This window comes from Rhipicephalus sanguineus, chromosome 3 (genome assembly GCF_013339695.2).
Source record: "Rhipicephalus sanguineus isolate Rsan-2018 chromosome 3, BIME_Rsan_1.4, whole genome shotgun sequence".
Lineage (NCBI taxonomy): Eukaryota > Metazoa > Arthropoda > Arachnida > Ixodida > Ixodidae > Rhipicephalus > Rhipicephalus sanguineus.
This window is the reverse complement of record NC_051178.1, coordinates 46,297,693-46,313,364: the sequence shown is the minus strand read 5'-3', so window position 1 is coordinate 46,313,364 and position 15,672 is coordinate 46,297,693. Positions and strand designations below refer to the sequence as shown.

Below are 15,672 nucleotides of genomic sequence, written 5' to 3'. Positions count from 1 at the left end.
AGAGCAAAGTGTGTTTGATGAGCGCCGATTTACCCGTTTCATTCACTCATGAGGCTGCTTCGCGGTTGTTGAACACACGTACAGCTTTTGCTTTGTTTTGTGCATGTGTAAATATATTCGACGCTGCTCGATTCGAGAGTGACCACATACGCTTCGCCAGGCTTCCAATGCAGTAATTACTTCGGTATTTCGAGCTGCGAAAATTCTTTGCTGAAAGAGATATCTAGTACAGCGCAGCAGGGTTCGCGAAAGGCCTGCGAGCGATTATGTACTCGATTTAGACTAGGTTACCCTTTAAGAGCGCAAACTAAGCGGATACAGCGAAGCGCTTCGCTCGAAATACGCGCGACACGAAAAAAAGAAATGCCAACCCGCGTAGGTGGCGCCATCTGTCGGGCACAATGGCAACGAAGCGGCATTCCGAAGCATATGCGCTTGCTTTTTCCTGCTTTTTCCGTTTCGGGTGGCAGAAGCAAAGCTTGTGGGACTGCGCACTTGGCTAGCCATCAGCTGGTGGCCGCATGGGCTGCAGCGGCTGTTTGGACAGTAAACAGAGACCGATAGGCTGCGGCGGTCGGCTGATGTTTACCCCCGCACAATCACGCACACACCCAGCAGGACGCGATCGCGCACGGCAGCTCGCAAGCTCGCGCAAATGAGGATCGCAGAACATCCGGGCGTGGCGCTTCAATGCATACGCATATGCGCTAGAGGACACGTATACGACACTCGTCAACCTCAGCAGAGGGGCGGCACCAATGCGAATTCCCTTTATTCTTTATAATACGAGCGCAAGCGCGCAACACCGGCTTCTTCGTCGGTTGACGACGGGTGCATGCGCAAAAGTCTCCTCAACAAACACATCAATAAAAGAGGCAACAAGGCGCGGAAAGAAATAATATTTAAAAAAGAACACAACAAAAAACAAGCTTGACTCTCGCTGGGGCGGCTGTGGGGGAGGGGTTGTGGAACGTAGCAACAATAGGGAAAGAAAAAAAAAACATCCCCCGCATGCCTGGGTGTTTGGTTAAAAGCGGAGGTAGAGGTGGTGGCGTTTCCGAGGCTGCACTAGATGAGCGTACACATTCACCGGCTGGCGTAGGAGCCGTAACTGAACGGGGAAAGCAATGCAAGCGTGGTCCTCTTGAACGGAGAGGGCTTCACTCGGCAGCGTCTTCGGTGCAGTCGATCAACGACCAACACAACATAGACGCACAAAGTATCAGCACCTACGTAGGGGCTACGTGAATCGGGGGGCGTGGTGGTGAGGGAGATCACTGCTCGCACATACATTTTGTCGCCGTGGGTCCGTGAAAAAAACACACACAATCAATCCTATTAAAAGTGCGCCAGCTAGGGCACGGGCGGCTGTAGCGCCGCGACGACCTGCTGCTGCTGTGCTGCTGCCCGTGTCTCGGCCACCCTGTCCCTGACACTGACGCAGTCGCAGTCTCTCAGGTAGAAGCGCAACGGCTTGGCCGCCGACTCGCGGCCCGCTCCTTCGATGCCGACACGGCGAGAGACGACGATCTGCTCGGGCGGCACGTCGCCATCGCCGTCTCTCTCGAGCCACAGCGCCTGGCTGTCGGGCAGAAACTCTTTGTTCAGGGTCTCCTTGGTGATGTTCATGGCGAGGCACAGCTTGGAGGGCCCGTTGCACAGTTCGAACAGCTTGAGCTTGCGTCCGGCGTCCTTGCGGCGAGCGCCGCGCAGGCGCCGCATTAGCTCGACGCCCTGGAGGGGCACCGCGCTGCGCAGCAACACCGCGGCGCCGTCGCCCTCGCTGGAGATGTTGAAGCAGTGGTACATGCCGTAGGCCACGTACACGTACGCCGTGCCTGGGTCCATGAACATGGGCTCGTTGCGCTCGGTGCGCCGGCCGTTGTACGAGTGCGAAGCCTGGTCGTCGCAGCCCAAGTAGCACTCAGTCTCGACGACGCGGCACTTGAGCACTGTGCCGTCGGCCAGTCGGCGTACGAGGATCTTGCCCAGGAGTCGCTTGGCGAGCACCTGGCAGTCGACGCCGTAGAACCGACGGCTCAGTCGCGGGCTCGAGGTCGGCTCGTTCCAGAAGCGGCTCACCTCGATCGCCGCCGCGCGCCGCTTGTTGGCGGCCGGGCCGCCGCTGCCGCTCGCCGACGAAGGCTGGCGCTCGTCGACGTCGCTGCAGCCGTCGTCGCAGGGGGGCCTCTTGACGGCCGTGGCGGCGCAGACCGGCGATGCGGTCCTGGCGTCACCATTCATCACTGATCGAAGCGTAGGCTCCGGCTCCGAGCTCCGTCCGCGAGGCGGCCGCCATCTTGGACGAGGAGAAGAGGAGGGTGGGGGCGCGCGAGGCGAGCGGCGCAGTGTAGGCAGACCAGCTGACGTCGCAACTCCGGCTTTAGTATTTTCTTCGATCCAGCGGGAGGTTCGAGTCTTTCGAATGAACCCTAACATCCTAAGCACGACGCTTCAATACTTTAGCTAAGATTGTCTAGCAAGCAGCACCAGTCTCTAATATTATTAGTTAAAAATGTGCTGGTTATAGTGCGCAAGGCTCGCGGCCCTCCATACTCGCGGCAGTTTTCGGACTCGCTTTTTCGTTTTAACCAGCGGCGCAAGTGACGTGCGGCGACTGAGTCCTCGAGCAAGTTGTTACGACATTTTATGCGACCTATTGTGGCACTAATAAATATGTCAGCCGCAGAGAAAGCACCCGCGTCTTCTCGTTATCACTGTATAGCTAGTCCTTTGGCAACAACACAAAAATTTCGCCGAATCTGGGCGAACGTCGAGAAAGGTTCTAGCGCAGACAGCGCATTACGACGAGGATTGCGACGTCTTATCAGCAGAGTCATTCAACTTGTTGTTGTCCGTGCCCTTGACCTCCGTGGAAGCCGTTACAGTGGTTTACATGCATAACGCTATCATAAATTCACGTGAAGAGAAATTGGCTTGTTTAACAGCGATCTGCGAATGGCCAAACCACATGTGCGCGAAAATGCACGCGACAAGCGACGCTATGAGCAACGAAACGATCGAGATGTTCGCACGACGTGTCGCGTGGTCGATATCGCGCGATCGCTCGGTTATAGTGCCTATTAGGCACTATAGCTCGGTTTTTCAGATTTGGAATCCGACGCCCGTTGCCCGGAAGTGCTGTGCTCAGGCAGCCCATACAAAACACCGAAACAGGATGCACATCAGTGGCGTACTGCTGGTTGTCGCCACTTGCTTATCGACGCGCACCAACAACAACGTTCATCAACTTGACGGCACGTAGCAGCAGTGATGGGATCGAAAAGGTACCGCAAGACATTGAAAAACATTTAATGTACCAAGATTGATGCTCAAAAATTATTCTTGCAATTTACTTTCAGATCCTATTTGTCTTGGGGTGATATGAGAGCAGTCATAGCGTTTCATACTGAATTAATGGTTTGCGCAGCACGCATATAATAATCAAACAAGAAGCATGAATAATGCAGAAACAAAACCGAAACCTTGCTTCTAGAAGCATTTAAAAAATTTTAATTTTGGGTGAGAATAACCCCCAGTGGTAGATGAAAAAAGTACAAAGTTTAGGCAAGGCCACAGATAAAAAAAAATGAAAGAGAAGAGTACTTTTACAAAAGAAAGCGAAACCGAAACTAAATGACGTAGCAGTATTACATCACCGTCGAACGTAGCAAACACACGTGCTCGGCATGAAACTCGTATCCGCGCTTCTGTCGAGAGATCTACCTTGGCGAGCCGGTTTCTCATCTGCCCCGTGAAAGACTCCTCCCTTCCGAGGCTGCGTGCGACGGCCCATCTCAGGGTTCAAGTGTAGCCTGTGCTCGTGTGTGTGCGACTTCGCGGCGGTTTAATCTCGCTATCTCCAACGGGCCAGCATCCGCTACCGCTCAGCGTTGTTCGCGCTGGTTTCGTCGAGCGGCGTCGAGGGGGGGTGACGGAGTACTCCCCGGCTGGCAGGGGAGGTTTTAGCTCATTCGATTTTTTTCTTTTCTTATCTCTTCGCCACGACGCGCGGCGCCTCGTTTCCTCACGATTTTTACTTTGCACGGCCGGTCATATTTCGGCCTGTTCCGGGATCGTTACACTCTTCCCCCCGTCGACCTGTAACTGCGTGGAGCGCGCTCTAGCGCAGGTGATCTTGGAGCTTCGCGCGTCAATGCGACTATCTTGAGGAGTTCTTTCTGCGGTATCCACTGCGAAGATGTCCGCGCAGTGTGCCACTTGCGCCGACTACGAGCTGGAGAGGCCCAAGTTCGTCCGACTGACTCAGCTGTCAAGGCAAGGTAAGATGACGCGCCTGATCGAGATTGCGGCTAACAGCTCATTGATCTCCGAACCAGCTTATCGGCGCATTCTCTATCGTATTGCGCCACCGATGCGCAACGCTACTACGTCGAATTATCAGCTGCTCCGCCCGCTTTTGACGGCCAGGAAGCGAGCGCGCCGGCACTTTTTCTTACTTCATTTCCGCGCGCGCGTGTTTTCATTTTCTTAGCAGCGCGTGCGTTGCATGCGTCATCCGACGCCGTATGTACTGCGTGACAGGGACACGCTTGTTTTAAGCCGACGCTGTAGATTCTAGGCCGTTTCGAACATGCATGTGATGTGTGCGCGGCAGCTGTGTATGTCAGTCATACCATTGAATACGGTAGACGTTTCTGTTCATATAAATAAATAGCAGACCTTGCCACTGCAGTGAACCACAGTGAGCTGCAGAGGCCTATGATGTGGAGCTGAAGCTGAACACAAATTTTAAAACCTCTCGCGGCAGAATGAATGAGAACATCTAAAAGAAAAATCAACTAGCTTTTTGTTTTCCTTTTTATAACATGTCGTTGCTTAGAACTTTCTTTTTTGTTTGTTTTAAATATGGGACATATTGCCTTTGCAACTGATCACAGTGTTCAGATAAATGAATATATTTATTTTACAGTGACGCTTACATCAATAGAAATTATTGTTACGGCACATGTTGCAGCTGTGGAATTGATGCTGTGCAACTGTAGTCGGTTTTACATATGTTAACCTGACTCGCAGTGCTATACGGGTGCAGTACACTAGTTTCAAGATATGTTCACATGTATCCCTAATGTTTGCACGCAATAATTATTGACATTATGTATAGCCTTATCATGCTGCACAGAGGTGCAAGGAACGTCTTTGAATGCAAAGCATCCTTGGCAAACCAAAAGCACTTTAGAGTGTCCGTAAAGCCTCCTACATCATGATGCCATCACGGTTGTTTCATTAATTTCATATGTATCAAAATGTGCTTGACATGGACATACAACAAAGATGTTTAACATGACATCCACATCCAATGCATTATGACATGTAATATAGCATGAACGACATGATGCCACGAAGTTTTTTTCGTTTACCAGGGATATCTCGTATGTCACAAAGCCGGTAGGGTCGTTTCATTAACTTGGCATACGGGATCATGCATTGCACCCATGCAATATGGCAAAGATGAAATGATGTGATGTTACACGAATTGCTACACGATGTGATAGCTTTCATTTTCGAAACGTATCATAAATGACATCAGTAGCATAAATCGCATGGTGCCACCGTAGTCATTCTTTTAACTGTCTGCACAAATGTGCATGCATGACATAACAGCTCCTGTCGTAAATGGCATAAAGTGCGTCATGTCTAAAGTTGCACGAAGTCATTGTGCTCACCTCTTTAATTGAATAAATGTGGATATGCATGACGTGAAATGCATGTTGCGACATATTTAGTACTTGTGTAGTGCTAGTGCTTGCCAACATTGGCCAGAACTGGCTAATGTTGCCTTATTTGTTCTTATAACAGTCTATAAATTATTCCTCGGGTGTTATTACACCTTTGCATTTCTCCATTAAATTCTTTGCACAGTACGACAGTTCATCTAATGGAAATTCACTGCCAGTTTTGTAAAATGAGATGTTGAAATGTCCTCTCACGCATTTTAAAGACCAATAACTGTATGCTGTCGTCAACATTTTTGCTGTATACACATGGCATCGTTACTGCTATGCTTCGAGTACACAATTTACTGTGAATTAATTACTCATGTTAATTCGTTTCTGTTCATCATATGTCGTTTACCACGTTAGTAATTTCTGCAGCTTGTTTAAAGAGGTGGAATTGATGTCATGAGCCCCACATAGTCTTCCTCAGAATCTGTTTAGAATAACTGAAAAAAAAAGAAAGAAAGAAAACGAACGGGACAAAGACTTAGTGTTTTGGGAATGAAAGGAAAGACACCAATGTAGGAATTTTAAGTTTCTGAGGTTCTTTTAGAGGGCATGCACATTAAATGCATGTCTGAGATGATTAATACGTTGAAGCGGTCTTTTTATTATATAAAGCCCTAAATATTTGTTTGGTGTCCCACTTAGGAGGGGTGAGGATTGGGCTAGTGGGTTAAACATGATTTATATTTCAGTGCAACTAAAACAAGCACAAAAGAGAATGGGTCCGAATACAGTGCTGTTGCATCGCACCGCATCGATTTATGTTAAGTTTCTCAAGAGCATTCTTAAAGCTGACAAGTTTTGTTAATAGAACACCAGTGCACTTTCAGCATATCACTGGGGCAAGTATTGCTCAGAAGTGCTGCCAGCCTTGAAATTTCTGCTATGCAAATACTACTTCGCTGGTGCAACATATGCAATTAAAAGTCAGTAATAAAAAGATGGATGAAAAAGAATGAATAAATAATAAAAGTTAATAAAAGAAAGGTTAATTAGGATAATGTACAGTTATACAGCTAACTCATATAAATTTTCTCGCTGCTACAATGCCCTAGCTGCAGGAACGGCATGGGCCTAAATATAGCAGCTTTCTTGTAAATGTGTCATGTATGGCGAATATATCTTTCCAAACATTCTTGAAATGGGCTTAATAATAATCAAGATATACAGAGCACAATGTCAACTTTCCCCCGTACTTTTCCACATCCATTCATGAGCTTTCAATCAATAGGGACTCATGATCATAAGCAATCACCCAGTGGCTGGTGTCTATCTTCCATTACGCAGGTCTGTTTCTTGTGTCACAGAGGCATAATATAGAGGAGGCCAAGGATACCAGAGGATGAAGTGAGCAACTGTTTATGATAGATTGTAGGCAGACGCATTGCTGGTGGAATCATGTTTGGCTCACATGTCGATGATGGTATTGTCTGCAGACAGCAGAGATTTTTCTTACTGTGTTCCAACTGCCCCTTCTGAATTCAAAAGGATGCCCTGTGCATTTTGAAATGTGAAAGAGCAGCACGATGAAAAGCAGCCTATGTGCATGTCATTCCAGCAGTGAGAGACTATGAGGACCTGCGATCGTGCTATGAAGAGCTGAAGCAGCATTACGAAGAGCAGCAGAGGCTGGCCAAGAAGTACCGCAATGAGGTAATGCATTTCTACTGACGACTTAATCTCCTCACTTCACGCTGTTTTGTTACACACTGTAAACCTGCCTTCTGAGTTTAGTGGGGTGCGATCGTTCTATTAAGCAAGTGGTGCAGCAAACCATGTCAAATGACAATATGTTCCAGCTCTGTGAAACATATTTGTTCTTGCTATTCTTTGGCAAACGAGTTTAAGAAAAGTAGAGAGGAAGAATTATGTGCAGCACTGACCACAGCCCTCGCTAGTCTCCCCAGTCTCCCCAACTTAACCAAGCAGTTTTTGTATGCCTAACCAAGTGTGGCACAGTTGATGCTTGGGTGAATTGGTAACACAATGCATTAGCACAGAACAAGGAGGCACCACAATTATTTGCTTTCTTTCGCATTGTGCAATACTCCTTCCTCACTGTTTCCTTGCTTCATGTCGGGAATCGGACCGTCATCCAGTGCTTAGCAGTGCAGCACTTCAGTTGCTACGGGCAACAATGACGGTTATGTGTTTATATTCCGGCAATGATGAAATGTGGCAACATGAAGTGACAAGTCACTTCGATAAACTCAGTAAAAGATCAGATTGCCGTATCAGAAATGGCTGATCACCAACAAACTCGCGATCAAGAGAGCATTACTTATCGGAAAACGGCAAACATGCGTGTGACCAGTGCACCTTCAAGGGCCCTATTTGTGTACACCCGCATTTCTGTAGACTCGCAAGCGCTTTTTTTTTTCCTGTTTTTGCAGTTACCCCTACAACTCCAATTTGTGAGGAACAAAAGCTTCGCTTAAAAGGGTGTTCGCATGACTCGGCCTAAAGTCACGTGACCACTCACGCACCTCATGGCTCAAGGCACTGGAGCGGCGCATTCACTTCATGCTTGCGGCATTTGCGGGACGAAAAAAATTTTAAAAGCAGAGATCGCGTGATATAAATTGCACAGCAATATAGCCACGCTAATAGCTTTTGGCTTCGAGTTGTATTGGGAGCATTCATACAGAACACTGAGGTTTTTTTTTAATTTCAACTAATAGTCATTAATGAGAATCAGCCTAGGACGAGGCTCATGAGTCATATGTATGTGCAGGACATTTCATCGAACTCTTGTGAAGCCTCTAAAAAAATCCCTCTGTAGTGAATGCGAGTGTAACATGCTCGGTATTGTTCACTGACCTCCTCAACAATTCATCATCGTCAGCCTGACTGCGCCCACTGCAGGACAAAGGCCTCTCCCATGTTCCTCCAATCACCCTGGACCTGTGCTTGCTGAGGCCACGTTATGCCCGCAAAGTTCTTAATCTCATCTGCCCACCTAACTTTGTCTCCCCCTTGCGTGTTTGCCTTCTCTTGGAATTCGGTCTGTTACTCTTAATAACCAGCACTTATCTTGCTTACGCACTACGTGCCCTGCCCATACATATTTCTATTCCTTGATTTCAACTACGATGTCCTTAACACCCGTTTATTCCCTGACCCACTCTGCTCTCTTCTTGCCCCTTAAGGCTACACATTACATTTTCCTTTCTATTGCTCGCTCCAATGCCGCAGCGATGGCGTAGAGGTAGAGCATCAGCCTCGGATGCAACAACTCATAGTAGCTTTTTACAGCAGAGCTGTTATGCTCAAGGTTTGTTGCGTGTCGTAGATAGAAAATTATCATCAACATGAACTGGCACGCACTCTCTTCATCCTCGTCTTCATCTCCGTCCTATTTTTCCTCTCCTGCTTTGCTACCAAAACGCGTGGCGAAGCAAGATTCAGATCCGCATATCCACGGTCCGAAGGCGAGTGTCGTAACCGCTGTGCTATCCAGGCACGCTCGTAGAGCATAGCATAGCCTTGTATAGTATCGTATAGCTAGGAGGTGGGAAAGGGAAGTGAGGGCGAGGGGGAGGGAAGAACGAGTACAGAGCGAGAGAAAAAAAGAGAAAGAAAGAGAGAGAAAAATAGAGAGAAACATAGAGAGAAAGAGATAGAGACAAACAGACAGTATAGCAGGGAGTGGGAAAGAGAGAGATGAGAGGGTAAAAGCCCAGCCAAGCCAGGACCAGCTAGGTGCCTACCAACTCTGCTCTGACCCAGCCTTGCATGGCTTAGTGCAACTGCGCAAACTTTTTTGCAGCAAGTTGAAGTCATTGATTAAAAAATTATAAGCTTCTAATTATTGACAGGAGCAGCATAAAAAGTTGAGAGATACTACGTGAATAGGTACTAAGCAGGGCTCGTTGGATGGTTGGCACATTATTGCGTCATAGAATGCCAGTGAATGGTAATTTCTCCATTGAAAATCTCACACTTAAATAAACTTTTCCATCGTGCTATTGATGTGACATTCAAAGGGCCCCCGACGCCAAAATCAAAACCTCGAGATGTTTGTGCTGTTTGATTGTCCTGTATACGTGTGCACTTCCAACCGATTATTAGTGGCGAACGTTGCCTTGAAGATCGATATGTTAATTTGGTTTTAAAGCATGCGTGAATGCTCATCTTAGTTGACAGCAACTCGCAACGTTGCCACGGGTACGACGTAGGTTGGGGCCTTATGTGATGTTCCACAAATATAGCGAATGTTGTCGACGTCACAGAAGATTTGGGGGTGCACACAATACCACGACTGGCACCCAGCGAGGGCTATTCATCTTTGCCCCTCTCGCTCTGTTGCTGGCTGCTCTCAATGTGGTTCTGGCTGCTTACAGCAGGAATGCTTCTCTCTTTTCCTGAGGCACACACTCTTGACAGTCTGGTGAATGCTTAACAGGCTTAACTCGTACCGAAACACGTACACCGTTTCGTTCTTTACAGCATGTGAGGCCCTGATTTGAAAACCGCTTTCAACGTCACCAAACCTTGAGCGTACATGACCTTACACGCTCCCTTGCGGTGGGGCGCTAATTTCTTATGATTTTAGGCAAGTGTTTTGAAGTGATGCTAAAATTGGTCACAGTTAATGATGCTAGCATTAATTATATATATTTTAGAGCATTTACGATTCATTTTCGGGATTACCAGACACAAAGCTACAAATTACAGTAACAAAGCCACAAACAAAATTTTCGCTGTCAGGGGTCCTTAAAAAATTTTCCTTTATATTAAAATCCTTATCCTCAAAACCATAAAAAACAATATTGCGGTACAAATACAGGGAAGGTGCATAATACTACATCATTTCATTGTAACAGCTTGTTATTTTCAAAAATAGTTGAAAAGCTATAAATAAAGGTGGTTAGTGGCAAGCCAAAACAGTTTGACATGATAGCTTTTCCAGAAACCAGTTTCCACAAACCAGTCGTCGACAAAAAAAAAGACCACACCTGTTGTAAAATATTGGGATTGTGGCCAGATTGTTGCTATGCAGCCCTCCTCTTATCGCTCATCATGTAGATGAGTTAGTGGTAATTTTACACTACATGACTATAATTGAGCTCTTTTCTTGCCCTTTGATATCTAAGTGAACAAAGAAATGGAATTTGTGGTTTTAAGACACTCTCCGCATATATATTCAGACACCCAATTAATCTGTTGCATTACGTAAGCCTACTTCTGTGGCAGGTGTTGTAAATCTAATGAATAATTTGCTTTAGTACATTCGTGACTTGAAGGCATTATAAAAGCTCACCATGGAGGTATAAGTAAATAAGTAAATGTAGAAATACCATGTTTCATTGAATTGGAAAGCCGGTTTCATTAACTTATTTCTTTTGAGATGAATGCCAGAAATACCAACCTTATGGATAAATATGAAAAAGATACATTAGATTAATAACATGCAATATATATACCTAGTGCATGATGGTACATGAGATCAGTGTGTTGCTTAGCTAGCCCAGAATGCTCTGCAAACAGCTCATGACACCAGCGACACTGGTCGTGTGCACTTTCTTCCCTCTTTCTCAGAATGCCTCACTGCAGCTTAAAGTACAGGAGCAGCAGGAAACACTCAACAGACTGCAAAATGGTGAGTCTGCACTGTTGCACACGTAACAGCTGCACACTGTGATCTCTTCTGCTTACTTGTCTTTGCTTACCTTGTGTTTGATTCTGCGTTACGGAACTCGCTCTCTGCTTCCTTGTAATACATTCCTTGAAAACTCCTTGAAGTTGGAAGTTAAGGGCAAAACTGCCAATTTTGAGGAGCTTTTCTTGCCCCTAAACCTTGCTCCTTTTAAGGAGTTTTTAAACCTTGCTCATTCTAAGGAGTTTTTTCAAGGAAAACTCCTTTTGAGGAGTTGTATGTGATGGTAAACCTTGCCATTGCTTTCTGTGTCTCGCTGCAAAAATTTATTTTCTGAGGCAGTGTTTTAACAGCACATAGATCGCAGGTGGGTGACGTGTTTATATGACACAGAATTATAGAAAACTGCTGGCACACTCTGAAAAGGGAAGGGTGTATCTGGGGCGCCTGCAATGGAAGACATAGCAGTTTCCAGTCATGAATAATCATTTTTGGCAAAGCTCTCTTTCAGGCCAGGAAAACCTGTGGAATTCTCCATTGTAGATTCAAATGCTTTGCACTCCTCCGCTATAAACAAATAAAAAAGAAAACTTTGAACGACAGCCAAATAAGAGCACACAAAACATTAGTTTGGAAATGTGCATATCTCCATTTCGTTTCTTCTTCGTCTGATACACTTTCAACATGCTTGCAAAGTTGGTCACAGGAAATATCTAGAGCTTTAATCGTAGCCTTGCAGTTAGTGGAATTAGGTGACCTTGATGGTCGCTTAACTGCACTAGGTTACCTGCTTGCTGGTTAGCTTAATGTTTCTAAAACTGTGATTCACTGCTGTTTTGCAAGACCTCTACATTTATCACTGAGAAAAATGGTTGGATACCTTGTCATGTGACTACTAGTCAATTTTGAGTTCTGTTCAGTGTTCAAAACATTGATGTTCATGCTGGACCACTTTGTGTTGCTTATCCCCATGAAGACAAGGTAATTTTTTACCTTATCTTCGTACATCACATCATTACAGTGTGTAACGTGGTCAATGTAACATGAAATTCAAATTATTAAAGTACAATTTTCCCTGTATGCTAAATTATTGAAGTAGCACTACCCTGACACATGGAGAACAGTTTCTTGGGAAAGTGCAGATGAAGAAACAATCTTATTTGTGTATTTTATACAAGGGCTGTGTTCGGCTTCACGTTTTAAAAATAGAGCCAAGTGCACTGATCTGATCGTGACGCTGACACATTCCGTAGCTCAAGCAAAATCTTTAGATCTAAATGAAATTCAGGGGTGCAGATATTTGGGCTAGTTGGTTCTTTGCACTGACACCACAGGCTATTGCTGAAAAGACTGGACATGAAAGACTACAGCATGTGGGCCAGATAGCGCACGTCCTGTCGTCCTTCAATTCTAGTCTTTTCAGCACCATGGCGTCAGATCTAAATGGCTTTAGCTCATCGGACTATTTCACATAGTGAGTTTAATTCAGGCCATACAAGTGACTCATTCCAAGTACCTCATTGTATTGTCATAATGATGTCACAGAATACGTTAAAATGAGGCTAACACTTGCCGCTCATAGCCAAGACGCCGCCTTGGCTACGAGCGGTGCTGGCCAATACTCCCAGGAACTATATGCACAAAAATACCCAACAAAGCAGACGGGGAAGTGCATTCCGTCGTAGCTCAATTATTGGAGCCTCGGATGCGGTATTCAAAGTTTGTAGGTTCAAGACCCCACCAATGGAAAGGGTGACTTTAACAGCAAAGCAGTTGTAGCTCACCGTAGTTTGTGCAGTGTGACCAGAAAACTCTTCAAGGGGGTATGTGCCTCAGGAATTAGTCAAGCCCCACTTCCGTGTGCAGCAGGTGCGAGTGTCAAAACGAAAATGAACACATAAAAAAGAGAGAGTGAAAGAAAGAGGCAGAAAATATAGAGAGAGAAAGTGATAGAAAGAAAGCGGAAGAGAAAAATAGAGAGAATAAGGACATAAAAAAGGTAGGGGACAGAGAAAACCATGTAAAGAGAGAGAAAGAGATAGAAACAAACGTGAAAAAGGGATAGAAAAAACAGTGCAAGACAGAAAAAGAAATAAAAGAAAGCAGAGAGATATAGAGAGATCGAAACAAAGAGAAAGATATAGACAGAAACAGACGTGAAAAAGAGAAAAAACAGAGAGCAAGGCAGAAAGAGAAAGAAAGGGAAGAAAGAAATAAAGATAGAAAGAGCAAGAAATAGATAGAGAGAGAAAGAAATAGATAAAAAGAAACAGACACAAGAAAGAGATGCAAGAAACAGAGAGAAAGAAAGAGAGAGAAGAGAGGCCGCCCAGCTCCACTCTTCCTTCAGGCTTGGCACCACTAGTGCAAAGCTGCTCTAATTTTTTTCATCCACTTTAACTCATTGCAGTTTATGCCTTAACCCCTTAAGTGCCAATTAGATTACAAAGAATTGTTTGAAAATTCTCACATTTCTTATGACATGAAATGCTTCAGTAACATATTCAAAAAATAAAAATACTTGCGAAAACATTTTACGACAGATAAAAATGCTTTATTCGCCATATTTCGCACCGTCCTGTAATACCCAGCCCATAGCCAGGAATTTTTTTTCCCCCTGGCTGCGGTTCTGGTAATACCCCATACCTGGTGCATTTGCTGTGCTTAAAGAAATTTCTTCAACTCCAGAAAGTAAGGGTTTCATTTGACTTCCCCTGGGCTAAATGTACTATTCCTCGATAGTTCAATACAAACTAGATGAGGCTACCAGCACGGCACTGTGCCAACGCAAGGGGCTCATTTCGCCGTTTAGTGTGCAGACTCTCATTTATGGGATCTTTGGCTTGCGGCACTCGCGTTTTTTGCGCACTCGTGCGGTGCCGTACGTTCGTCTGGTCACCATGCGTGTGGTGCCGCACGTTCGGCTGGGCCGGCCACGACACGAGTGCACGCCACCGTGCCACCGTGGAGATCGACAGTGGAGCGTGGTGCAATCCCGTCGTTCAGCATGCACTGGCAGACGATGCGGCGACGTTCCATCAGTGCAGGCGCAATTTACAGCTGGCGCTGCAGCAGAACACGGCTGGACTGCACGTAAAACATGCGTCGGCTGTAAATCATCCGGCCGTGCTCGCATAAGGCTACTTTTGCTGTCGGAATTTCACCAGAGAGCAAAGATGATGCAGATACTGCTAACCATCGTCGAGTTTGTGCAAAACTCACGCACGAAAAGCGTGTGGAGAACAGACGAGCACACACTGGACGCACAGCGTCTCGCAAGCGTCTCGAATCCTTTGGTTTTGCGTCGTTTGCGCTCTTAATCCCAGTACAAATCCGCCATTGCAAAGTGTCATCTGCTGAATTTCGACTGCTGTGCTCGTCTCGGTGACGGCGCTGCAGTCACAGATTTGAGTTTAGTGGCTCACATGTTTGTCTGGCCCGTAGCGGGGCCTGAAACTCGGGTGGTGTTTGACGTAACTTCCCTTCCACCGCAACGTTGCCAGTGCAGCTCAGCCGAAGATGCCATTAATAAAAGCGCCAATCACGGAACCCATGCTGCGATCTATGTTTTAAATAGGAAAACTCCATTTGACGAGCTGGGCTTGTCAAAAGCCTCTTGAAACTTTGGTGAAGAGCCGTGACGAGCACAGGTGGTCATAAGCAAGAAAGCGATGTTTGCTCATCACGAGCTGAGATCATCATAAGCGCTTAAGGGATTAATTACAACACTACAGTTAAAAGACAACAATTAATGTCCCCTATACTTTTCTTTGGCCTAATTGTTCATTGGATTCATCTAGTTGAGGCCTAATAACGACACTCTGTGAAGAATTCATGATTTGTGAAAGGAAAAGTTTAACCATGGTGCTTGCGCTGTTTCATTGCGTTAATCTGCACAACAACATAAATATCAAGAATTCATTGTGTAGCTGTTATGTTTCTGAAAAGTGTGTGAGAACTAAAACAGTATTTTTTATGACTTGACAGGAAAAAGGCACGTCTTGTGTTTCTGATTGCCTTTGGTAGCGGTCATTCAAACATGTAAAGTACTAATGTGTTGACATTGCAGTAAAGTGGCCATAGGTGTGAGCTTGTTTCCGTTTTTCATTTTTCATGATTAATAGGCCTACATGACAAAGAACACGACCACTAACAATCCAAGAATTTTTGGCAGTGTTCGTGCATGACATTTCGAAGTATACAAGAAGAGCACATTTATGTCTGCTCATGACTCCTCGCTGAACATCTCTAGTTTGAAACTGCACATCAGCTTTGTTTGTTGTGTGTCATCTGGCAACATTTTGATCATAAGCGAGTTCTCCTGATTGA

At 45.7% G+C, this 15,672-nt stretch overlaps 2 protein-coding genes across 2 annotated transcripts in view; one reads left to right on the top strand and one right to left on the bottom strand.

Annotated features, from left to right (window-relative positions):
• Positions 1–732: 732 nt before the first annotated feature.
• Positions 733–2,440, bottom strand: LOC119386610 (uncharacterized). The gene has a single exon (XM_037653894.2). The coding sequence runs from the start codon at positions 2,437–2,439 to the stop codon at positions 1,354–1,356; it is 1,086 nt and encodes a 361-aa protein (XP_037509822.1). The 5' UTR covers position 2,440; the 3' UTR covers positions 733–1,353.
• A 1,496-nt stretch (positions 2,441–3,936) lies between these two features.
• The window catches only part of LOC119385442 (shootin-1), a 60,642-nt gene continuing 48,906 nt past the window's right edge, over positions 3,937–15,672 (top strand). Inside the window, exons 1-3 of the mRNA XM_037652876.1 lie at positions 3,937–4,283; positions 7,303–7,397; positions 11,286–11,346. Coding sequence (XP_037508804.1) covers positions 4,202–4,283; positions 7,303–7,397; positions 11,286–11,346 — 238 coding nt within the window. The 5' untranslated portion in view covers positions 3,937–4,201. The remainder of the gene's footprint in view (positions 4,284–7,302; positions 7,398–11,285; positions 11,347–15,672) is intronic.

Bases quoted from the DNA above. Each gene is read 5' to 3' on its own strand.
- LOC119386610 (XM_037653894.2), bottom strand. From the start codon at position 2,439: ATGTTAGGGTTCATTCGAAAGACTCGAACCTCCCGCTGGATCGAAGAA.